At 44.8% G+C, this 27,113-nt stretch overlaps 1 protein-coding gene across 1 annotated transcript; it reads right to left on the bottom strand.

The window, feature by feature from the left end:
* Zfp1 (ZFP1 zinc finger protein) lies at nt 1-24,264 on the bottom strand. Its single transcript, XM_028892764.2, has 4 exons — nt 24,178-24,264; nt 12,879-12,934; nt 5,420-5,546; nt 1-2,741 (listed from the first exon to the last, which is right to left on the bottom strand). Exons 2-4 carry the CDS (start codon nt 12,891-12,893, stop codon nt 1,672-1,674), a joined length of 1,212 nt encoding a protein of 403 aa, XP_028748597.1. The 5' UTR covers nt 12,894-12,934; nt 24,178-24,264; the 3' UTR covers nt 1-1,671.
* Between the last annotated feature and the right edge of the window lie 2,849 nt (nt 24,265-27,113).

Genomic DNA, 27,113 nt, shown 5'->3' with positions numbered 1-27,113 from the left:
AAAAAAAAACCAAAAAAACCCAAAAACCTAACTTTGTAAACGTCAGCTGCCAACATAAGGAGACCACTGAAGTCTCACTTACTGTGGAGTTTGAATGAGAATGGCCCCTATAGGTTCATAGGTTTGACTATTTGGTCTCCGGTTGGTGGAACTGTTTGGTAAAGATGAGCGTGTCACTGGAGGTGACCTCAAAAGGCCACAGCACTCCTAGTTAGCTTGCTCTCCTCTGCCCGTGTCTCAAGATGTGAGCTCTAAGTGCTGCTTCATCATGCCTGCCTGCTGCCACGCTTCCTCCTCTTATGACGGTCACGGGACTCTAACACTATGGAACTGTGAGCCTCAAACTAAATGCTTTCTTCTAAGCTGCCTTGGTCATGGTGTTTGTCATTGCAATAGAAAAGTAAATATGATACTCATAAAGTGCTGTGAACACCAAAACTCAAGGTGACAGTTAAAGCTAAGCCCGATTCCAAAGGAAAGTGTTATATGAGGAGAAAGCAGAAATACCTCCTTTAAAGGACACAGCAAAAACAACTTCTAAAGTGGATTATGCACATGGGAACTATAAAAAGCAACAAAACACAGCTTTGGACAGTTCTTTTTTCTTTAAAGTCTCTGAAATGTAACATTTGTGAGCTACACAGGAACCCTACCCATATATTTTTTTTGGTAGGACAATTCATAAAGCATTAAGAGGAAGACAAGAGATACAAAAATAGTTTTCCAGGGTAGACAGTATTCTGGAAATAGACACGCACTTGTGTGTAAACGTCTCAGGGAGAAAGAACAAGAGCATGATAGGAGGACGTTCCCTGCACAGCACAACTCTGGTCGGCAATGGATACCAGGTCAGAGTTCACACTGCCTCTCTCACTCTTTAGATCACAATTACCTCAGACCTTTGCATACTTATATAAATAACGCTCTAGAAAAACTCCAAACCCAGGAGCAGGTGAGAACCAACAACACTGCTTTTCCTTCAGTGACCAGGCAGCTCGTGTACAATGGCCACATGGACTTAGGGAGCGGCTGTGAGGGAGACAGGCACACACGACTTCAGGTTCCATCACATTCCCCTCTGGATGCACGCTGGGTTGGAAAGGTACTGAGACACATGTGTGATGCTGAGTATGGGAAACCTTGTTTGCTGTGATGCAATTTCATGGATGAGCACTTCAAATTCCCAATAGCTATTAACTTAAACAGATTTAAAACAATTTGTTGTGTGGCATATCCTTAAATACAAAGGTCTAAGGTACTGTCTATATAAACTTAATTTTTCCTCCTAGAATATTAAATTCATTCAAGATTTTAAAAAGGTCACTGTGGACTGGGGATGTAGATCAGTGGTAAAAAAAACTTGCCTAGCACAGGCAAGATCCTAGGTTTGAATCCCAGCAGCACAAAAAGTCAAAAAGGCTCAGGGAAAGGGAGCTGGGCATGTCTATTTACAACTGGATCTGGAGATATAGGTACTGAAATACACACATATATGGATACTAACTTTCAGTATAATATTCTTACGCTATCTTTTTTCTTAAGTTTTTAGTTAGCTTGCATTTCAAAACAATTTCCCAAGTTCCTTCAGTATCTTCCTGAAGGCTTCTCCTTCATTGGAAGAATTCTGGTTTGACCCTTTTCCATGGTGCAGTCCGACTGTAGCCTCAGGACCTATCCTGTGTGAACCCTCTGATGGACACTGAGTCGAGACTTTCTGCTGAAGGCTTTCCCACATTCAGCACACTCATAGGGTTTTTCTCCCGTGTGGATTCTCAAATGCAATCTAAGAGTTGATCTCTGGCTGAAAGTTTTGCCACATTCAGTACATTCATAGGGTTTTTCCCCAGTATGAGTTCTCATATGGATGATGAGTTGTGAGTTCTGGATAAATGATTTTCCGCATTCACTGCACTCATAGCGTTTTTCCCCTGTGTGAATTTTCTGATGTATAATGAGGTTTGATTTCTTAAAGAAGGTTTTTGCACATTCATTACACTCATAGGGTCGCTCTCCTGTGTGGATTCTCTGGTGTGTAGTGAGTTCAAACTTCTGAGCAAATGTCTTTCCACACTCACTGCATTCATACGGTTTCTTCTCCATATGTGCTCTCTGGTGCACAATAAGGTTTGACTGGTGGGTAAAGGCTTTCCCACACTCGGGGCATTCAAAGGGTTTCTCTCCGGTATGAATTCTCTGATGTTTGATGAGGTTTGCCTTATGGGAGAAGGTTTTCTTACACACATTACATTCATAGGGTTTTTCTCCTGTATGTATCCTCTTATGGCTAATGAGGAGCGACTTGAAGGAGAAGGCCTTGTCACAGTAATTACAGACAAAAGGCTGAACTAAGTTCTTGATTTTCTGATGTTTAAAGATGACTTCTCTATGGCTGAGAGACTTTCCATTCCCATTGTATTCTGAGTACTCCACTCCAGCATGGGGCTTCTCTTGCTTCAGACACAGAAGTGGGTTCCCAAATCCACTGCACTCCTCACTCTTCCTTCTTATACAGCTTCCACTACTAAGTGAGTCTGAATTATGTTTCAAAGTTTTTTCATATAAATCATGTTTATAGGGAACTTGTGTTAACGAAACAAAGTCTGTGTTCAGATTTAAAGTCTTTCCAAAAAGACTGCCTCTTTCTTCAGTTGGTGGTTGGTTCTTGAGAGTCCTAAGTGGCCTCCCCTGCTCACCTGGGTCTCTGGGGTCCTTCTCCACCTGGTCATCGGCCTTCCACACTTCTAGGACAAAACACAGTGAAGGGCACTGTCTTAAGCCTTCTTTGTTAGAGTGGGAAACCCTACAAGTGCTCCCATTACAGAGCTGACTCTGCTTTCAGACCCAGTCTTTCAGCATTAAAACACAATCCCCAGTGCAAACTTTCTTCATCTCTTAAGCTTTGAAAGGAAAATAAATATATGTTGGAGGGGTAGTATTTCCTGATGACAAAACGACCTTAAACTGAGCAGAAAAAAAGCATGGCAGTGGTGTCGCACGCCTTTGATCCCAGGAATCAGATGGAAAAGGCAGGTGAATTTGAGGCCAGTCTGGTCTACAAAGTGAGTTCCAGGACAGCCAGGGCTACACAGAGAAACCCAAACAAAACAAACAAAAAAGTGAGCAGAAAAAAAAATAAATAAATAAAAAATAAAAACGAAGGTCAAAGCTGGATGTTGTGGCTCATGTCCATAATCCTGACACTCAGGATGCCGAGGTAAGAAGACCAGCCTGAGTTTATTTAAGGCCTGTCTGGGCTATACAGGAAGAATCTGTTTCAACACCATTCTTCCTCCCCATGATCACAAACAAAAATAAAGGTTGGCATAAAATGACATGGGAAAGATAGTAATTCAGTGATGAAGATTTCATAGTTCCCTCAAGGACAATGACAGTTAGCCTGGAGACCAAGAAAACATGTGGGTGGGAAGTGACCAGACTCAGGAGAAGAGCTGTTGGTGGCTGACACTTAGTTCTAGATGACAGTGACAGGCTAGCACTGGTTTACTCTGCTCACCTATACTGTTTGTCACCCGGTTAGAGACTGGGTTTCACTATGTAGAGCAGGCTGGCCTAAAACTTGCAGCAATCCTCTTTATTGCAGGCATGTGTCACAACTGGGCCCAAAGTAACGTGTTTTCTTTCAGTGCGTGTGGGCATTTCGCTTGTACGTATGGCTGTGCACCAAGTGTGCTCAGTACCCACGGATGCTAGGAGGACGGTGTCAGATTCCCCGGAACGAAGTCACAGCTGGCAACCAAACCCAGATGCGGTTAGTCTTCCTGCCTTCCGAGGACGGACTCACAGGGAGGCTATCATCCAGCACTGCTGTGGGCTCTGGGGCTCCGCTGGTACACTCTCCCTAACCCCAAAATAACTTACTAAAAACAATTTTTAGTGGGACTGGAGAGATGGTTCGGAGATTATGAGCACTGGCTGTTCTTCCAGAGGACCCAGGTTCAATTCCCAGCACCCACATGGTGGCTCACTACTACTATCTGTGACTCCAGTCCCAGGAGATTCCAATGCTCTTTTCTAGCCTGATGGCACCAGCCACACACATGATACACAGACATATGGGCAGGCAAAACACCCATACATAAAATCATTTTTTAAAAGATCCATTTACTTTTATTTTATGTGTATGAGTGTTTCACCTGAGTGCTATGTTCGCAGTGCCCACAGAGGCCAGAAGACAGCACCAGGTCCTCTGACCCTGGACTTACATAAGGCCGTCAGCCTCCATGGAAATGCTAGGAATAAAACACACATTCTGTGGAGGAACAGCCAGCATTCTCAATCACTGAAGTATCTCTGCAGCCCACCACCACCCTTTTTCTGAAGACAGCATTTCATTATGTAGCCCTGGCTAGTCTGGAACTCTCCATGTAAACCAGGCTGGCCTTGAACTCACAGAGCTCTACCTGCCTCTGCCTCTTCCGTGTTGGGATTAAAAGTGTGCAACACTCTACCCAACTTATAATTTTTACTTATTTGTGTATGTGTGAGTGCACATGCACGCATTACCATGGCATGTGAGTGGAGGTCAGAGGACAACATCTCTGACTGGTTCTCTCCCTCCACCAACATGGGCCCTAGGGATCAAACTCAGGACGTCAGGCTGGGAAGGGAAGCAAGCGCCTTTACCCGCTGAGCCATCTCACCGGTCCAAAAAGATTTTTTTTTTTTTCCAAATGTCTGTTTGTGGGGTCTGTACAGGTACAGGTGCTCTCAGAGCCAAAGCTTTTGAAAGTTGGTGTTTCAGGTGGTTGTGAGCTGCCCAACATGTGTAATGAGACCCAAACTGAGTCCTCTGCAAGAGCATACAGTAGACACTGTTGACCACTAAGTCAACTCTCCAGCCCCAGGAAATAACTTTAAAGTGAGCATTTCTCACAGGCCTGCAGAAACAATCACAATACAAGTCTCTGAAGACACCTCTCAAGGAGACAGCAAGATCCTGCAGTTAACTGGGCATCGTGGCACACACCTTTATTCTCAGCACTCGGGAGGCAGAGGTAGGTGGATCTCTGTGAGTTCGAGGCCAGCTTGGTCTACAGGGCCAGATCTAGGACAGCCAACACTGTTACACGAGAAACCCTGTCTCAAATAACAAAAGTGAAAAACAAAAAACAACAAAGTTATCTCACAGCATACACCTTTAGCCCAGCACTGGGGCAGGAGGGTTTAGAGGCAGGTAATCTCTGAGCTCAAGGCAAGCCAAGGCCATAAAAGTGAGACCCTGTCTTAAAAAAAAAAAAAATCTCAAAGGTGCTCAAACTGTTCAAACACTAGGACATCACTTCTACCAGACTAGCTCTTTATTTCCGACTCACAGCTCCCGTAGTGAATTCTGAACTGACTGTTCTAACTATACTCTGCCATCCCGGGTTAAAGATCCGTTTCCCAGAACTGCCCTTACCCACTGAAAGTAAGTTGCTGTAGTTCTCCAGCATCACATCCATGTAGAGAATCCTCTGAGAGGGGTCCAGTTGTTCCCACTCCTCCTGGGTGAAGTCCACAGTTACATCAGTGAATGAAACCGACCCCTGAAATGACACAGTTTGTTCTAAAGTGATTGGCTTTGGGAGACACAGACAGGATATCTGAAAACGTACTCTTGCCACACTGTAAGCCACTCACCATGAAGTGGGCTACTTGTTCAGTGGTTTGTCACAGCTCTGAGCAGTGAAGACCTTTAGTTAGGACAGGGGCAGGGGTGCAATGAACCCCAGCATTTGGGAGGCAGAGGCAGGCAGATCTTAGATTGAGGCCAGCCTGGTCTACATAACAAGTTTCAAGCCAGCCAGAGCTACACAGTGAGACATGGCCTCAGAAATACAAGCTAGAAAGAGGCCAATCCACACGGATGCAGAGGAGGTCTGCATCAAATAGCAAGGGAAAGTCTTCAGGCCTTTCAAAAACACAAGGTTTTTTTTTCCAGTTTCAAAAACACTGGAAAGTCTATTTTTCACCCTTTTCAAGGAACCACTGAAATGCACCAAAGGCAGGTGCACATCTTGAATCCCAGCACTTGGGAAGTGGAGGCAGGTTGATCTCTGTGAGTTCAGGCCAGCCTGGTCTACACAGTTTTCCAGAACTACACAGCCCATAGAGCAGTGGTTCTCACCCTTCCTAATGCTGAGACCCTTTAATACAGTTCCTCAGGTTGTGGTGACCCCAACCATAAAATTATTTTGTTGTTACTTCATAACTAATTTGCTACTGTTATGAACCATAATGCAAATATCCAATATGCTACCCCTCGAGGGGTTGCGCCCCACGTGTTGAGAACCATTGCCATAGAGACCCTGTCTCAGAAAAAGAAAAGCACCAACAAAACAGTAATTCAAAAGGACGTGAGACGGGACAAATCAAAGGGAGAGCTGAGAGCAGTGCCCAGGAGGAGTTTGCAGAACAGCAGTGATTCTCCAATGACACCAGACGGTTTCTGGTGTCGACTGGAACGAACTCCAAAGCAGGCGTTTTGAGGGCTAGCAGACTAACTAAGAGGAGGGCAGGCTGCTACATGCGGACTCTAACATGCACTTGCTCTGGTCTTCCACACGTGCTAAGGACATTTCGCTCCCCATCCCACACCATGCTGCTTGAATCAGGTGAGGCCCCTCCATCTTACAGACCTCTCTGCTTTAAAAGCCAATTCCTGAGGGCTGGCAGTCAAGTGGTAAACCAAGCAGACAACACTGAGCCTTCTTCTCCTTCCAATCACAGTCCCAGCAAACACTCAACACCGGATGCACACTTTGACCCGGTCAGATGCACCAACCGTGTTGAGGCCTGTGTTTTCTAACGGTTCTCATGACCTTGCCCATGACTTCCCCAAATGAGGCTTCTGTGAACTTTCAGGAAAGCTATAGCTGGACTAAGACCCAGGGATTTTCATGGCTCATCTTCGAGCAAACTGAATAAGCACGGCTTAGAGAAGTCTGCTAATGAGCGCCACGCTGCTGCTCACAGAAGACTGTCCTTTACATGCCACCAGCAATGCAAGCGTTGTTTCTCTCACCTGACACTGGCTACTGTAATCTGAACACAAAGGAAAGGCCAACGAGATGGCTCCTTGGTGAAGGTACTTACTCAAGCCTGAAGATCTGAGTTGTTCTCCACCATAAGGTGGAGAAAACTGACCTCAGACTTCCACATGTATACTATGCCACCAGCCACCAACCCTCACCCTATGCACACAAAAATGTAACTAAAAATTTAAATCTACCTGCTAGAGGGTTCAGCTGAGATGACATCGTGGGGAGCAGGTAGTGCATTTCTCAACCCAGGTGTGGACACAGCAATCACACTGTGCGTGTCTTCTTTTCTGGGTGGGGGTACTAGGGACCAAGTCCAAGGCCTCAGGGATACAAGGCAAGCACTCCACCAACTGAGCTACATCCCTCCCTAGTCCTTCATTATGCACGTTGCTATTCCACAAAGAATTAGAAAAGACAGAGGCCTAGCAATACGACACAGTGGTAAACCTGTCACTAGCCTTGACAACCTGAGTTCAATCCCTGGAGCCCACACGATGGAAGAGAACCAACTCCCAAAACCAAAACACATGCTGTAGCACACACAAAAGAAACAGGGTTTCTGAGACCGTCTCATTATGTAGCACTATCTGGAGCTGAATTTACAAAGCCCCGCCTGCCTCTGCCTCCTGAGTCCTGGGGTTAAGGACATGGGCACCATACCCCTCAAACATTTTTCTAAAAAACAGAATGAGGAGCCTGGTGGTGTAGCATGCCTAGCCCTGTTAGGCAGAGAAAGGGGCTCTGTGAATTTGAGGCCAGCCTGGTCTACAAAGTGAGTTCCAGGATGGCCAGAGCTGTTATACACAATTTCCAAGCCAACAAGGGCTACACAGCAAGATCCTATCTCAAAAACAAAAAAAAAAAAAAAAAAAAAAAAAAAAAAAACCAAACAAAACACCCAACGCTATACAAGCCACTAAGTGATAATAGTAAAAAATAAAAAAATATTAAGATAAAAGACAAACTAAGGACATCTTTGAAAAACACTTCTGGCTGGGCAGCGGTGGCGCACGCCTTTAATCCCAGCACTCGGGCGGCAGAGCCAGGAGGATCTCTGAGTTTGAGTGAGATCCAGGACAGGCACCAAAACCACACACAGAGAAACCTTGTTGGGGGGGGGGGAGAACACATCTGGAAAAAAGTATTTATAAAGCACAGGAGCTGCAGAGATGGTTAAGAGCACAGGCTGCTCTTCCAGAAGACCTGGATCCCCAGCACTCACATCGCAGCTCACAACATCTGTAACTCCAGTCCCAGGGAATCAAATACCCTCTTCTGGCCTCCAAGGGCACCAGGCACATAGGTGGTGCACAGATGTATGTGTATCTCGTACATTCTAAAACACTGGAACTTTCGCTGGACCTCACAGCCCAAGTTAATAATACATCTTAAGGTCACTTATACCACCAACCTACTGTGTACTCAAACTGCTTATTTAACCTGCCTTTAAAAGAACAATGTGACAACCGATCTTAGGTGCCTTGGATTTACAACCTAAGCCAATGCGTAGCTGCAATCTTTTGTATTTTTCCATGCCTCTGACCCAGAGTAATGGACGTGTATCAATTGCTGGAAGCAGTAAATACAGAAGTTGAAAGCAGCTTCCTAAACTCTATCATAAAGGTTGAAAGCATCCATTTATAGTTACTGGTTAATAAACAATGTTTGTTATCTGGGTCAGTTGGGATCAGCTGAAACCAGGGACTTAATCCCTTGTAAAACTGTTAAAGATTTCTGTAAAGTGTCCCATTCCTTCCCCATGTGATGCTTTCTATGCTGTTCAATAGATACAGAGCAAAGTCCTTTGTTAGGGACAGACACCACTCACATATAAACACATACTGCACATACAGACACCCTAACAGACAGACACACAAAGGGACAGACAGTTTCACACTCATGAGACCGAGGACAGAAGACAGGGGGAGCGTGATGTAGAAAATTCACAACTGAACTCACTCTTGGTTAAATGGTTCCAAGAGGAAGTGCTTTTATTTCTTAGTGTGACACCAATGCATTCTTGGTAACTCAGAATTAATTACTAATTCATGCATAATCTATGAAGATATGCATGTATACAAAACACCCTGTGATGGCCATCCTTGGTTGTCAACCTGACTACATCTGGAATTAAGTAAAACCCAAATGGCTAGGTACACCTGTGAGGAATTTTTTTTCTTCTTAATTAAATCGTTTTAGGTGGGAAGACCCACTTTGAATCTGGTTCTTCTGAGGTGGGAAGATCCACCTTTAATCTGGACCACACCTTCTGCTGGCAGCCTAGATAAAGGACATGAGATGCCTGCTTGCTCTCACTCACTCAAGATTAAAGGTGTGAGCCACCACCAGTCCGACCTGGCTGAATTTTTTAAGCATCTAGAATAAGCTTTCCAATTTGCCAACACCTAAGCTCAGAGAATACTGAAAGCCCATGGTGTGAACTATTCTACAAACTCGAGACAAATGCATTTGATTATCCTGATTCACCAACTGTGAGAGGCAACATCTGTGACTCTGTATATACAACCTTTGACAACTCGTGAAAAAATAAGGACCCACCTACAGTTAGTTGCCTTTAGACCATTAACCAGACTAAAAGCTAAGATGGATCCTAGAGGGAAGACAGAAAGTGTAGTCCACAAGGAGGTGCACAAAACTGCTCAAGAGCTGAATGAGTCTGCTCATTCATTCAAGCAGAAGCCTGGAGACTGAGTGGGAATCGATTTGAAGGGTGTGGGATAATGGTGGAACATGAAACTGGGTCAGGCTGAGTTTACTGATATGGGCCCTCTGAGTAGAGTCTAAGACACAACACAGTGTCAGGGCACCAGCACATCCAAAGAGCTTGTTGTTGCCCCTCCCCTGGGCCAGACCTTAGGGTTGGGGGTGTTCCTGCTCAGTTGGGGGAATTAAATGCAATGGGTTTATCGGCCCCCAAGTAGCAGGGGCCAGACAACAGCACGTCAAATGACTGTAGTTATTGTAATGGGCAGCATAGACAAAGCAACATCCATAATGGCCTGACCTGTAATGGCCAGCACAGGCAACATGATTTTCATTTATTTGCATTTTATTTATTTATTTATACTTTTTGGAGCTATATAAGCAGAAAAATTTTCAAATGAAAGAAAGGCTACATTGTATCATGGCAAAAGGGAATGTGAACCAATTTCCAGACTTGAGACAGTTTGCAGACCCTGAACGGCTTGAATGAAGGGCTGGCCAGGTTCCCCTGAGGGAAGACCTTGATAACATACCAAACAGTTTTACTGTTAGTCTTCCTCTAGTCCTTCCTCAGAGGGACCTCTAGCCTTTTACAAGGGTAACTGTACTCTGGGGAGATAGATAACAATCAGACTTTCCAGGTCTGTTGGATACTGGTTCTGAACTGACTATGATTCCAGGAGATCCCAAGAAACAGTGTGGCCCTCCAGTTAAAGTAGGGGCTTATGGAGGCCAGGTGACTAATGGAGTTTTGGTTGAAGTCCAACTCACAGTAGGTCCACTGAGTCCCCAAACTCATCCTCTGGTTATTTTTCCCAGTCCTGGAATGTATAATTGAGATAGACATACTTAGAAGTTGACAGAATTCTCAGATTGGTTTCTGACCTGTCCAGTGAGGGCTATTATGGGTGAATGGCTAAACAGAAGCCTTTAGATTGCCAGGAAAAATAGTAAATCAAAAATTTTGCATCTTGCCGGGCGGTGGTGGCACACGCCTTTAATCCCAGCACTCGGGAGGCAGAGGCAGGCGGATCTCTCTGAGTTCCAGGCCAACCTGGGCTACCAAGTGAGTTCCAGGAAAGGCGCAAAGCTACACAGAGAAACCCTGTCTCAGAAAACCAAAAAAAAAAAAAAAGTTTTGCATCTCTGGAAGAAGTGCAAATGAGTGCCGTGTTCAAGGACTTGAAAGATGCAGGGGTGGTTCCCTTCAGTTCTCCTGTCTGGCCAATGAAGAAGACAGATGGATTGTGGAGAATGACAGTTGACTATTGAAAACTCAATCAAGTAGTGATTCCGATTGCAGCTGCTGTACCAGATGTGGTGTCCTTACTTAAGGAAATTAACACACCTCTAGTCATAAGCACTCGGGAGGCAGAAGGATCTTTGCTGAGTTTAAAACCAGCCCGGTCCATCAAGCGAGCTCTGGGAAAGCTTAAAACAAGACAACAAATCTCTTGATTAAAAATTAAGCAATAAATTTGGTCACTTCATACAAACAAAGGTGGGGAGAGTGTCAGAGAACTGAATATTAAAACAAGGTACTGCTAAGCTGGGTGGAGGTGTCACACAACTTTGATCCCCAGGAGACAGAGGCAGGCAGATTTCTGTGAGTTTGAGGCCAGCCTGGTCTACAAAGAGTCCCGGGACAGCCAGAGTTGTTACACAGAGAAACCCTGTCTTGAAACAAAAAAACAAAAACCATGGTATGGTTATAGAATTCATTAAAATGATCAAATCTAGAATACTAGCCATGCCAAATACTGGTGAGGATGTGGAAGCCTGTTTTCATTCACTCATGGTGGGAATGCACTTCACTTGGAAGACAGTTTAACTGTTTCTTACAAAATGAGTCATGTTTTTACAATAGGTCCAGCAATCCTTGGTATTCACCCAAATGAGGTGAAAACCTATGCTCCCACAAAAACCTGCATATTAATTGTCAAAACTTGGAAGCAGCTGGGCGGTAGTGGCGCACGCCTTTAATCCCAGCACTCGGGAGGCAGAGCCAGGCGGATCTCTCTGAGTTCCAGGCCAACCTGGGCTACCAAGTGAGCTCCAGGAAAGGCACAAAGCTACACAGAGAAACCCTGTCTCGAAAAACCAAAAAAAAAAAAAAAAAAAAAAAACAAACTTGGAAGCAATCAAGATGTCCTTTAAGAACTGACTAATACTGGACTGGAAATGTAGCTCAGCAGACAAAATGTTTGCCCAGCATGTACAAAACCTAGGTTCCGAGGGCTGGAGAGATGGCTCAGAGGTTAAGAGCACTGGCTGTTCTTCCAGAGGTCCTGAGTTCAATTCCCAGCAACCACATGGTAGCTCACAACCATCTACAATGAGATCTGGCTCCCTCTTCTGGCCTGCAGACAGAACACTCACTGTATACATAATAAATAAATAAATCTTTAAAAAAAAACAAAACCTAGGTTCCATCCCCAGCACTGCAGAAACTGGGCACTGTGTCACATGCCTGCCATGCCAGTCCTTGGCAAAGAGGCAGGTCAGAATCTGAGGGCCAGCATTTAAACCAGAGGTTCTCAACTGTGGGTCACACTCCTTTGGGGTTGAATGGCCCTTTCAGAGGTCACCTAAAACCATCAGAAAACAGATATTTACATTACAATTCATAACATTAGCAAAATTACAGTTATGAAGTAGCAATGAAAATAATTTTATGGTTGGAGGTCACCACAACATGAGGAACTGTATTAAAGGTCGACCATTAGGAGATTCAGAACCACTATTCTAAACACATACTGAGTTTCAGAGTTGCCTATGCTACATAAGACCTTTTCTGCTACTCCCTCAAAACAGAAGAGACCCCCCCCCAAATGGCAAGGATGGATGGGGTTGTTTCACTGAACCTGGAGCTAGGCTTTCAGAAGCTCCAGCAATCCTCTATCTGCCCCTCATATGCTAGAGATACTGGGGTGGGGCAACCCCACTATGATCCAAATGCAGGTCTTCATGCCTGTGCAGCAAGGGCTCTCATCCACAGAGCCATCTTTCTGGCTCAGATCTAACTCGTCATACTTTCTACTTCATTTCCTACAAACATAACACTCCAAAAGCGAAATGAAAAACCAAATGAGTAATATGCAGTTGACTCACCTGGGACCTCATCATTTTCTGTGGTTGGGGTAAAGGCACAAAGCACAAAGGCACACCTGGAAGAAAAGAAAAAGAAGCTTGTTATGATGGATCTGACTGTCTGGTACCCAGAATGTTCTGTTTAGAGACCACTACATAGCCCCCAAAATACCAACCCCTCTTCAGAAAAAGCATGCTGGCAACATCTACTTTCAACCAAACATGATGAGACACACACACACACAAAAGGGCAAGAATAAGCATCTCACCATCAAGAGACAAGACAGAAGGCCCAACTCCTGAGGCTGTCAGATAAGGAATTTAAAGCAACTATGATTCCCACACTACAGGCTTTACTGTAAAGGCAAACACGAATAACAAAAAAGAAACTTCAACAAAGATGGAAACTAGAAGAAAGACAATTCCAGGTGGTGGCGCACGCCTTTAATCCCAGCATTCTGGAGGCAGAGACAGGTGGATCTCTGTGAGTTTGAGGCTAGCCTGGTCTGCAAAGGGAGTTCCAGGACAGGCAAAACTATACAGAGAAACTGTCTTGAAAAACAAAACAAAATAAAAAGGAACAGTGGCTGTTACGGTCTGGCTATGAGGTGAGTCCCCAGCTGCCCAGTTCCATCACTGACAAGTGACTGAGCCATGAGGGCTCCCCTTCATCTATGGATGGACTCAGTGGATCTATGGACCCCCAGTGGACTCCATGGTGCCATCAGTAGAAAACAGAAGGGGATGCTTAGAGGAAGCAGCTTGCCAGGGCATGCTCTGGGAGATAAACCTTGTCTCCAGCTCCTTCCTGTCTTCCTGGTTGCCAGGAAGTAAGCGGAGGTGAGCAACCTCTGCCATGTGCCCCACTGCCTCGGTGTTCAATGTCACCCTCGACTTAAAGAGATGGGATGGCGGGACTGTTGCCTGAAACCAGGATCCACAGTAGATCTTCCCCCTTTGAGCTGCTTCTCTCAGCCATCTGCCACTGTACAAAACACTAACCAAAAAAAGGCAGAAATTCTTAGCACGCACGAGGCTTGGTTAGATCCTTAAAAGCTTCCTGCAAAGGAATTAAACAGCAGTGAAAACAGCATTTAAATATCTGAGAAAGAGTAACTTTAGATACTAAACCGCTTGCTTTAGTTTTTGAGATAGAGTCTCATCATCTAGCCCAGGCTGACCTCAAATTCATGATCCTCCTGCCTCAGGCTCCCAAGTGCTGGGATGACAGGAATGAGATTCAATACCTCATGTGCATTAAAATGTTTACAATTAATGACCTTAGGTCATTCCTACCCCCATTCCCACCCAAACCTTGGGTGCACTGACCCAAAGCAAGCGTAAGGATGGAAACAGTAACGGTAAGAGCGGAAATCAGTAAGTTTCAAACTGTGGAGCCTGCACTGAGACCAAAGCTGGGAAGCGGAGAGATCAATGACACCAACAACAGAAAGCCTACAGACTCACGGAAACTGAACACCTCTTTACCACATGACTACTGGGTCAAACCAGAAGTAAAGAAATTAAAGACTTCTTAAAATTCAATGAAAATTACTGCATCTCAAACCCAAACTTACGGGACACAATGAAAGCAGTGCTAAGAGGAAAGTTCATAGCACTAAGTGCCTACCTAAAAAGATTGGTGCGATCTCATACCAGCAACTTACCAGCACACCTGAGAGCTCTCAGGGAGGAGCAAACACTCCAAGAGGAGCAGATGGCAAGAAATATTAAACTGAGGGCTGAATCAATAAAATAGAAACAGAGAATAATAGAATCAATGAAACAAAGAGTTGGTATTTGAGAAAACCAACAAGATAGACAAACCCTATCCAAATTAAAAGATGGAGAAAGTCCAAATTAACAAGATCAGAAACAAAAAAGGAGGACATAGCAACAGACAAGGAAATCCAAAGAACCATTAGGTCATAGTGTAAAAACCTGTACTCAGGGCTGGAGAGAGAGTCAGTGGTTAAGAGCACTGGCTGGGGCTGGGCAGTTCGGGAGCACGCCTTTAACCCCAGCACTCGGGAGGCAGAGGCAGGCAGATTTCCGACAGTTTGAGGCCAGCCTGGGCTACAGAGCGAGTTCCAGGAAAAGCACCAAAGCTACACAGAGAAACCCTGTCTCGAAAAAAACAAAACAACAACAACAACAACAAAAGCACTGGCTATCCTTCAATTCCCAGCACCCATATGGCAGCTCACAACTGTCCGTAATTCCAGTTCCAGGGGATCTGATACCTTCACACAATGCACACAAAATAAAGTTTAAAAAACAAAAACAAACCTGTACAAAACTGGAAAAATCTAAAAGAAATGGGTAATTTTCTTGATTACCATTTAAAACATTAAATCAAGATCAGATAGGTAATTTAAATAGTCAGTCCTATAATCTCTAAGGAAATATAAGCAGTCATTATAAGTCTCCCAACCCCCCAAAAAAGCCCAGGGCCAGATGATTTTAGTGTAGAATTTTACCAGACTTTCAAAGAAGAGCTAATGCCAATACTCAAATTATTCCATGAAATAGAAACAGAAGAAACATTGCCAAATTCATTTTATGAGGCCACAGTCACCCTGATATCCAAACCACACAAAGATTCAACAAAGAGAATCACAGACCAATTTTCCCTATGAACATAGATGCAAAAATACTCAATAAAATACTCAAAAACCAAATCCAAGAACATATCAAAAAGACCATCCACCATGATCAAGTAGGCTTCATCCCAGAGATGTAGGGATGGTTGAACATAAGAAAATTTGTCAATGTAATCTACCATATAAATAAATTAAAAGAAAAAAAAACCCACATGATCATTTCATTAGATGCTGGAAAAGTCTTTGACAAAATTCAACATCCCTTCATGATAAAAGTCTTGGAGAAATCAGGGATACAAGGGACACACCTAAACATAATAAAGGCAATTTACACCAATCCTATAGCCAACATCAAATTAAATGGAGAGAAACTCAAAGCAATTCCACTTAAATCAGGAACAAGATAAGGCTGTCCACTCTCTCCATATCTAATCAGTATAGTACTTGAAGTTCTAGCTAAAACAGTAAGACAACTGAAGGAGATGAAAGGGATACAAACTGGAAGGAAGAAGTCAAAGTAGCATTATTTGCAGATTATGTGATAGTATACATAAGTGATCCTAAAAATTCTTTTACAGTTGATAAACATCTTGAGCAATTTGGCTGGATACAAGATTAACTCAAAAAAAAAAAAAAAAAAAAAAATCAACAGCTGCCGGGCACTGGTAGCACGCCTTTAATCTCAGAACCTGGGAGGCAGAGGTAGGCAGATTTTAGTGAGCTTGAGGCTAGCCTGGTCTACAAAGAGTTCCAGGGGGCTGGAGGGATGGCTCAGAGGTTAAGGGCATTGACTTTCTTCCAGTGGTCCTGAGTTCAATTCCCAGTAATCACATGATGGCTCACAGCCATCTATAATGGGATCTGGTGCCCTCTTCTGGCTTGCAGGCAGGGCACTATATACATAAATAAATCTTAAAAAAAAAAAAAAAAAAAAAAAGTTCCAGGACAGCCAGCACTGTTACACTGAGAAACTCTGTCTAGAAAAACAAAACAAAACAAAAAAAAAATCAGTAGCCCTCCTATACACAATGACAAACAGATTGAGAAAGATATCAGGGAAACAACACCCTTCACAATAGCCACAAACAATATAAAATATCTTGGGGGTAATTTTAACCAAGCAAGTGCAAGACTTGTATGACAATAATTTCAAGTCTTTGAAAAAAGAAATTGAAGATATCAGAAGATGGAAAGATCTCCCATGCTCATGGATTGGTAGAATTAATATAGTAAAAATGGCCATCCTACCTGAAGAACCAAAACACCCCCATTTCAGGCAAGCCCCTCACCCCAGCTTGAAATAGGCCTGAGTTTTGAAATTCTCAGAGCTGCTGACATAGGTTCCAGGAACTCAAAAGTACAAAGTCAGGATGTTTGAAGGACTATCTGGTAGCAATTAATTAACCACAGAGTGCCCCAATGCCGGAGATAGTCTATAAAGTTTGACCAACAACCAGTCAAAACTGCAAAGTAAGATAACACAGAAATTTTGGAAAGCCCCTAAAACTTCAGCCAATCAGAACTGTACCTGTACTAGCACCCCTAACTGATGTAACCTTGTGGTTTTTGCCTTTAAAAACCGAACTTGCAGAAGGGCGGGCACCTCCTCTATCCTTCCCTGCGTAGGCTCCAATAAACCTTGTTTTTGCATTTGGGTGAGTTTACAACACTACCAAAAGCAATCTACAGATTCAATGCAATCCCCATCAAAACTCTAACAATTCTTTACACACCTTGAAAGGACAATACTCAACTGGCCATGCATGAGTCTTTCCACCTCAATTAAACCAATTCAGAAACTTTCTCACAGACATGCCCAGAGGTTTGTCTCCTAGGTAATTCTAAATCCTATTTAGTTGACAATATTAACTACCACAAGTCTACCACTTGTCAACCCATCAGACAAACATTGCTTCTAAGCCACAACTTCCACCTCTTGTCCTCATCAGCTCATGGCCATCTCATGATACAAACGCATTCATTCAGTCCAACTTCACAAGTGCCCATTTTCTTCAACAGTTCCAACACTGTTCAAAAGTAAGTGCAAGCCAGGTGTAGTGGCGCACGCCTTTAATCTCCGCACTCAGGAGGCAGAGGCAGGTGGATCTCTGTGAGTTTGAGACCAGCCTGGTCTACAGAGTGAGTTCTAGGGCAGCCAAGGCTACAAAGAGAAACACCATCTTAAAAAACAAAAACAAAAACAAATGAACAACAAAATCCCACAAGTTCTGTACTTCCAATACACAATGGCACAGGCAAACATTCCCATTCCAAATGGGAGGAATGCGCTAATAACAACGAAAGATTATGCCAAAGCAAGACCTAAACCCAGCAGGCAAATACCAAATCCCCAAACTCCATGACCAGCATCTGAGGCTTGTGATGAAATCATCCAGCGCTGCTAGCCACAGGACAAAGTAATGGAATTCAGCTGCTATCACAAAAGCTACTACTTGGAAAAGTCAAGGACTTCTCCAAAGGTCAAGCCATGGCTTAAGAAGTCTTGGTGATATTTTAGCTTTTACATATATATATAATATATTATATTATATTTAATATATAATAATATAATATAAATTTTACATTATATATAAGCTGGTTCCTGAAATGATTTTCTTGTGTGCTTCCAAGAACTCCTAACAGTGTATTTATCTAAAATACCTATCAAGCATCCAAGGCCAAACGAAACAACACCTGTCTCCCAGGTCAAGTGGATAGTTTTATTTCTTGTGTAATTTAGGGTGAGACCCTCCTTTCTTATACAACCTTACTAACCTAACCTAACTAACCTTACTAATCTTACCTAACCACTTCTAGGAATGTAGACTGAGCACACAGATCCCCTTTTTGATATACTAACCAGTCATTAGCACTCACTTGACCTCCTCCTTTACCACTCCCATCTTGGGTTGTAAAAGAAAGCCTGGTGGTCACTGTCTGAGGAATATTCTTACCTACCTTTATGACCCCATGAGAATTCAAGCCTGGTGACCTTGCTCTGCAAGAGGATTGCTATTGCTTGGGTTTATAACTGGATTCCTGGGAGACTAGGAGGGAACAAAAAGAATAAGGAGCCGGAGAGGAGGAGAGAGAGGAAAAAGAACAGAAGAACTAGATGGGTAAGAACTGGAGAGGAACGGACTAGATTGAAGGGTTAAAAGAGAATACTAGAGGAACAAGATGGATGACGAGGAAGAGCCAGATGGGGAAGAACAAGATGAGAAAGAAGGAGATAGGAGAGGAGCTAGATGGGAAGGAACTAGATGGATGAGAACCTGGATGGGGCAGAACTAAGTTGAGAGAATTAAGACAGACCTTAGAGGAGACAGCAGATAAATATAGAGAGAATTAAACGGAAAGGAACTAGACTTGAGTACAGAACTGAAGCTGTGTAGATAGGACTTTATCCCAGAGGAATAAAGTAGACGGACAAAGAGCTTGGTGTGTCTACATTTATTCCTGCCCTGAATGCCTGTCATAGATAGAATTTCGTCTAGAGGAATAAAGTTAACAGACATAAGAGCATAGTGTATGTAGAATTTTTCCCTCAGATATCCCACGCCAGACATAGCGAAATCCCCGGACCCTGGGTATCTCATAATCCAGGCTCCAAAATCACTCCTCCCCTGTAGTTCTGCGGCACACAGTCTCTCCACTTTCTTCAGCTGGAGTCCTCCAATCCTGTCATCTCCAATATCCTGATCTTCACTGCATCTCAGCCCTCACCTGTGTGTTGGAGGAGACGCAGTAAAGAGACTGTTGACATGACTGCTCCATTGTTAGGGGAAAGGTTTCACTGTGTCTGAGAGAGAGAAAATACCCAGAGGTATCTGGAGGTGTCCAGAGCAGAGAGAAAGAGAAACAGACTGGACATGACCAGGGCTGTCTGTGGGAGAATAAAGAATAGCAAGGGACAGAGAATAGAGAATGCATGATGAGAAGAGCAGGGGCAGGGAAATCTTTGCCATTATAAAGAGAACAAAAGATCTGAGGTCACGGATACAGAACCAACAAATACGCTCCATTCACAAATAAAACTCAGCCTGGGTATCTGGAAATGCCCAAATGGCATATCTGAGCATTAAACATTCCCAACACTGTATATGAGAAGAGGGAAGCCTGGGGAGGTGAGAAAGGCTAGGATGCTAGAATGGGTACTTGTGATACTGAAGGAGCCTGGTGTCACGACGGGCTTTGATATGCTGATAGGTGCCACAGGTAGCCATTTGCTCCCTCTGCCAGAGGTAAGGGAAATAACTCATTTTAACAGATGGAAATCAGTTTCACAAGTTCCTGAGGAATGCTGGCTTTTATCCAACCATTAGAAATCCTCCTATAGTTCAGGTTGAGCTCATTTTTGGCTAATTGGACAACCTTTTGGAGTTTGGGGAGTTGGGCATTTCCTGTGGACCTGACAACCTTCATAACTTCCCACAATGGCCACACTGCTTGGCCTCGGAAGCCTTCCAGAAACTTGGCACAAGCCTCCATGAACCCTTACTCTTGCATCTAGTATACCTCTACCATGATGCCAGAACCTGCTTCTAGCTGGAGATACAGCTTGGTTCCTGTGAGCCATTCTGGTGTCAGCCTGTCTGCCTTCCACGCTTACCCAGAGGAAACAACTCCCCAGGTGGTGGTTTTCAAACAGAGGACTCCTGCAGTGGCATCCTCAGTTTAGGCTCCTCCTTTGTTACAAGCTGCAACCTTCACAGCCAGGGACTTTGCCCTGGAGCATTTTCCTATTATCTCAGTACAAAAGGAAGGGCTCCCTTAAACTGATACTGATCTCTTTAACAATTGCATCTGCTTTGTAGCCTACAACTCCCTCCTTTGCCCAGCAAACCAGCTTCTGATCTTCCTGCTGTCTCTCACAGTACACTGAGATAAGCACAGTGAAGCACAATGAACAGTAACCTTGATATAGTCTGAATGTCATCCAGAAAACGGCATTGGGAATTGAACCCAGGTTCTCTGGAAGAGGAGCCAGTGGTTCCCCCCCCCCACCCAGACAGGGTTTCTCTGTGTAGCTTTGTGCCTTTCCTGGATCTCACTCTGTAGCCCAGGTGGGCCTTGGTCTCGAACTCATAGAGATCCGCCTGCCTCTGCCTCCCAAGTGCTAGGATTAAAGGCGTGCGCCACCACTGCCAATGTCTTAATCACTAAGCCACCTCTTCTGCCCTCATCTTGTCTTCAGACATCCTCCAGACATCCTCCACCAAACAAATTAGTCCATTACTGTTGAATTCAGCCTCATCAAATTCTCAGGATATAGACAGAAGGCAGCCCAGTTTTTGACCAGAATAGGACACAAATGGCCTCCAGCGTCATTTCAGAAAAGTCCTTGCCTCCCTCGGAAACCTCATTAGCCGGAGGCCTTCACTATCTGTGTTTCTCTGCCATTCTTTCTCTTACAGATTTATTTTTATTCTTGCATATCTGTGTATGTCTGAGTGTATGCCGTGTGTGTGGGTGCCTGAAGAGGCCAGAAGAAGGAAGGCATTGGAATTCCTGGAGCTGGAACTATAGTTGGTTGTGAGCCACCCAACATGGTTTAGAAATTGAACGAACGTGTGTCCTCAGCAAAAGCAGGAAGCGCTCTGAACTGCTGAGCCATCTCTCCAACCCCTCAAGTTTCTCTTGATATTCTGGTCCTCTGAACCCCGACCAGAATGGCCCGCCTCTTTCTGCTCACACCATTTTAGGGCTTTTCTAACCCAAAGTTCCAAACTCTTCCATACTACTTCCACAAACCAATTCCAAAAGTCTAAGAAGCACCTGGTTCAGTTTTTTTGGCTTAAGGGTGAAGCATCAAAACTTACGGGAGGACAGCCCCAAAGATGAAGGTCCTGGTCTACAGAGTGCGGTCCAGGACAGTGGCGACTATATAGAAACCCTGGCTTAAAGAAAACAAACAACAACCCAAAACAAAACCAAACCCAGCAAACAAAAACAAAAGACAAAGGTACACCACTGGCTAAACACTAACACAGCATCACACCAGCTATGACACTGCTGACCTTACCTTAACAACTGCCAAACTGCCGGGCGGTGGTGGCACACACCTTTGATCCTACCACTCAGAGGCAGAGGCATGCAAATCTCTGAGTTTGAGGCTAGCCTGGTCTACAGAGTGAGTTCCAAGACAGCCAGGGCTACACAGAAAAACCCTGTCTCAAAAAAACCAGACCAAACCAAACCAACAAACACAAAACAAAACAAAACAAAAACCCCCAAACCTGCCAAACCTTAAATTATGCTGCCCTTCTCCTTGTAACAGAAAAATCAGAATTTGGAAGGCAGAGCTTGGAAGCCCATGCCACAGGAAGTGCCGCTGCAAGCGCAGAGCTCACGGTTCGTTGAGCACACTCCTATCCTTCCTGCTTTAATTGGACTTCTACAACTTGAGCAAGTAAATATTTAAACTGACTCTGCCTGTGGGTCATGCTCATGCGTCCATTTGGAAAAAAGGGTTACGAGTGGCCAAAGGCTCCCTATGAAACAAAGGAATTGGCATTACCTTGTTAGACGCGTGGATGCTACCTCAAACGCAGCTATCACTCACTTGTAAGTATCATTAAAAAGACTTGCGCCAGCAAAGGAAATACTTGGCACAGAAAGCCACCAAGTGGGCAACCTGGACAGCTGAACCAGATAAAATACTGAAAATACTGTCATGACAGACCAGTGTTTGAGACAAGATCTCCACCTCCCACAAATATGGTCAACACAAGTGGTTCTTTATTTTATTTTATTTTTTCGTGGAACTCGATTTATAGACCAGGCTGGCCTCGAACTCAGAGATCCGCCTGCCTCTGCCTCCCGAGTGCTGGGACTAAAGGCGTGCGCCGCCGCCGCCACCACCACCTGGCTCACAAGTGGTTCTTAAAAGATAAAATAAGGGGCTTTGGAGGTTAAGACCACTGGCTGCTCTTCCAGAGGTCCTGAGGTCTATTCCAGCAACCTCAAGGTGGCTCACAACCATCTATGAGATCTGATGCCCCCTTCTGGCATAAAGTTGTACGTGCAGATAGAACAACAAGATAGATAGATAGATAGATAGGTAGGTAGGTAGGTAGGTAGATAGATAGATAGATAGAAAGAAAGAAAGAATACAAATGGCCAATGAAAAAGTGTTCAACCCCACCAGCCATGATAGATTCACAAGTCAGAACTACACTGGGATTCCATTTCAACCAGGAAATGCTGGAGAGAATGTGGACAAATGGAACCTGTACACTGCCGGTGGGAATGGACTAGTTCAGCCACTATGGAAGTCAGTAAAGAGGTTTCTCCAGCCGGGCGGCGGTGGCCCACGCCTTTAATCCCAGCACTTAGGAGTCAGAGCCAAGTGAATCTCTGAGTTCAAGGCCACCCTGGGCTACACAGTGCGATTCAGGACAGGCACCAAAACTACGTGGGGAAACCCTGTCTGAAAAAAACAAAAAAAGAAAAGCGGTTTCTCCAGAAACAAACGATAGATCTTCCATATGACTCAGCTATACCACGTCTAGGTTTTTACCTAAAAAATTCCCCTATCACAGAGACAGACACTTGCACGTTATTGGTTTTTTGCAGCATTATTCACAAATAGCTGTTATGAACCAACGTAGGTGTCCAACAACAGAGGAACGGATAAAGAAAACATGACATACATACATAACGGAACTCTTACACGTTTTCACGTGAGTGTGCATGCATGTTCGTGCACACACGCGCATGTGGAGGTCAGAGAACAACTCTCAGTTCTCTCCTACTAATGGGTTCCTGGGCTCAAACGCAGATGTCCAGCACCGGCGGGCGGTGCTTTTACCCACAGAGCCTCTCACGAACCCCACAATGGAATTTTCTTTTCAACCATAAAGAAAAACGAAGTTATGTCATCTGCACGAAAACGGATGCAACTGGATATAATCATATTAAACAAATTACTCTCAGACAAATATCATGTTTTTTTCTGACTAGTGGTTCCTAGATTTTTATAGAGATGCATAAAATTGTGTATACAAATAAAAGGGTGGGACCAGGTGGGAGAGTTAAACAAATGCAACTGAGAGATATGGGGGAGTATGGTTGATACATCGCCAATACCTGTGTGAAAACTTTAAAAAAATAAGTCAAAAGCATAACTCTAACCAAGAAAATAGAGGTGAAGCTGGGCTTGTACAGATCTCGAGTTTGAGGCCAACCTGGGCTACATGGCAAGCTCCAGGTTAACCTGAGCTACCCAGAAAAGCCAATCTTAGAAGGAAAAAAAAAAAAATTCTGTTCACACTGAGGCTCAAGCCGGAAATAAGGGGTAAACGCGATTATTCCGTGACCATAGAGCTGGAAACACCAGGCATCCTGGGGAAGGCAAGCAGGCTGCTGGAGCCCGCTGGGGCGGCAGCGGGGGCGTGGCCAGCCGAGTGGGGCCCGCCCCCACACCCTCGTGGAGGGTCACGAGTGCGCCCGCCGGGCTTCCGGACTCGTTCCCGCGCGGGGGAGGCCGCCCCGCGGTGCCCGGCAGAGGCGCGTCTCCTGACAAAGGCAGGCTGGAGTTCGGAGCCGCCCGTCCTCCTGCGGGGGGCCCCGCACGCGTTCGCCAGGAGCAGCCCACCGGGACCAACTCTCCGAAGGGCTGGAGGCCCGAACCGACGCCCCGGGGGGTCGTCACGGCCCGCGAGGCGCCCACCCTGGCGCGGACACGACCCTTCTCTCGGGCCTTGCAGACATACCTGGAGAGGTTTAGCCTCCACTCAGGGTTCCGGGTCGCGAAGCGCGTGGAGAAGGGGGCCCTGTCACCCACTCGCGACTGCAGGTGGGGGAAGGGCGACCGCCGGTGCGTCCGCGCAAGCGCGCAGACTGTAGAGCGGGCGGCCGTACCCAGAGTCCTCGGAGCGGTGACGCGGGTCTCAGGACTACAATTCCCATACGCCCCCGAGCCACGCTGCTAGGGACTCTGGGAAGTTTTTAGGGTGGGAAACGCTTTCCAAATTAACCGAAGGGTGGTCTGTGTTCTGCTCTCAGAGTGCATCCTCTTTCCTCCTTGTACGCTATTAAAAAACCTGGGTTTTAGAAATTTCACGAGTAATCGGTGAACTCTTTTTCAGCTACAAAACACGTACATTAAAGCAAATATCAACCTGAATCTCAACCGTGTAAGGAACACAGGTCTTTCTGGGCGTGGTAGCGCAGCCTTTAATCCTAGCAAGTCCTGGAGGTAGAAGCAGGCAGATCCTTGGGAGTTCGAGGACAGAGAGTTTCAGGCCAGCTAGGGCTACACAGTGAGACCCAGTTTTAGAACAACCAACTTCCCACCACCACCACCACCACACACACACACAAACCCACAAGCAAAATACAACCACCACCACCATTTTCCTCAACCTCTCGCCCTTACAATTATTTTTGGAAGGACTGGCACAAATAAGCCCATGTTGGTTTGAGACGGTCTTGTCACCAAGTCTAGGCTGGCTTCAAACTTTACGATCTTCCTGTTTCAGCTTCCTACTTAATGGGATTACAGGTGAACTGTACCATGCCTAATGACTTTCAGTACTGACCACCTCTATGAACACTGCATGTATATGGTGCACATACATACACATAGGCAAAGCATTCATACACATAAAATCTTAAAAATTTCAGGGCAGTGGTGTCACACGCTTTAATCCCAGTACTCAGGAGGCAGCGGCTGGTCTACAGAGAGTTCCACAACAGAAAAACCCTGTTTCAAGAAACAAAAACAACCCTTAAAATTTGTAAATGACGATATAATTTTAACTCTGTGTAAAGTATACACAAAACTGTTTCTGAAGCGTGGAGTTGGGGAGGAGAGGGACAGAGGTAGTCCCAGTGCTCAGAAGTAGAAGTCAAGGCCGAGCTGGACAATGGTCCCCCACAAGGTGGAAGAAGAGAACCAACTCCCACAAGTTGTCCTCTGACCTCATGCACACTGGGGCACATTTGTGAGTGCGCGGGCACACACACACCCACATCATAAAATTGTCCAAAAAAGAATATGCATCATATTTTCAAATATTGGAAACAATCTAGATCTTTGAATATGTGAATCAAATAAATTGTAGTTACACACAAATAGAATTGAAAGAGGCACTGAAAATGATGTGAATTGATCACATGGTGGAGGTGTCTAATTCATGAGAAATGAAAGGGAAAAAAGGCAGGAATTATATGACAGTCTGTCAAGTGTGGTCCTATTTAGGCTGGAGATGTAGTTCAATAGTAGAACATTTGGTAGCTTTTGAAGACATTTGGTAGCTTGATTCCCAGCACCACACACATACATCTACACAAAAATAGAATGTGTCCCTATTCTTGTAAAAACTGTGCATAATTTGAGACCAAATAGAAGATACAAAAAGAAGATTGAACACTCTCTCTTAATTTATGGTAACACCACTCAGTGTGCGAGCTGTTTCTAAAGAACTTGCAGAATTCAAAGCACTATTTTCTATTTCTTTCTCCCTTAGGAATAAGGGAGTACAGAGGAAGGTTTTGAAAACACAGTACATATTTTTGCTGAAATACAATTCTTTCTTTTTTTCTTTCGTTATACCTAGTCCGTTGTGAGCCACGAGGAAGGAGAGAGACAACACTTATGGGTTCCAAAAACTTTAATAAATCACCACATAAACAAAGTCTCTGACTGACCAGGGCTGAAGGACAAGGACTCAGGAGCCTTGCTTTTCCTGACAGCCCCCAGCTGGGGCAGAAGTGGGTTTATAAGCCCCAAAACCATAAACACACCTGTACCAAGTTACAGTTATATTTTTCACCCATAGGAGTCAAAGATGAGGGTTTTTCCTTGTGTGTTCCTGTAAACTTTTCAGTCCAGTTCATCGGAGTCGTTTGTTCTGTTGTTAGGGACAACCATAATGTCTTAGAGAACTAAGGGGCATAACAGACCATTTCCATTGTTTAAGGAGCAGGTTGGGTGCTGGAGAGATGGCTCAGAGGTTAAGAGCACTGACTGCTCATCCAGAGGTCCTGAGTTCAATTCCCAGCAACCACATGGTGGCTCACTACCATCTGTAATGAGATCTGGTGCCCTCTTCCGGCCTGCAGGCATACGTGCAGGCAGAATACTATATGCATAATAAATAATGGGACTGGACTAGGCCCTGGATACGGAAGACAGTTGTTTGGCTTGAACTGTTTGGGGGGCACCCAAGCAGGGGGGTCAGGATCTGTCCCTGGTCTATGGGCAGGCTTCTGAAACCCGGTGCCTGTGGTGTGACGCCTTGCACAGCCTTGGTGCAGTGGGAAGGGGCTTGGACCTGCCTAGGCTCAGTGTGCTGGGCTCTGCTGACTCCCCAGGGGAGACCTCGATTTGGGGGATGTGGGGATGCGGGGTGGCTTGGGAAAGAGGGCTGGGAGTGGGAGGAAGGAGGAGGGGGGAATCTGTGGATAGTATGTGGAGTGAATAGAAAATTTCTTAATAAAGAAAAATAAAAGAAAAAAATAAAATTGAAAAAGAAAATCTAAAAAAAAAAAAAGGGAGGTTGGTCAGCCGCTGGAAAGATCCCCTAGGGTTTGGGAACCTGAACTTTGTTTCATCCTACAGGTAAAATGGAGTTTGAAGTCCAAATGGCAGTCCTTAGGACAAGGAGCTTTTCCTGTTCCTTTCCTTTCCTTTCCTTTCCTTTCC

The sequence above is a fragment of the Peromyscus leucopus genome, chromosome 5 (genome assembly GCF_004664715.2).
Source record: "Peromyscus leucopus breed LL Stock chromosome 5, UCI_PerLeu_2.1, whole genome shotgun sequence".
Lineage (NCBI taxonomy): Eukaryota > Metazoa > Chordata > Mammalia > Rodentia > Cricetidae > Peromyscus > Peromyscus leucopus.
Note: the sequence above shows the minus strand (reverse complement) of the source record. Positions and strands in the feature narration are given on the sequence as shown.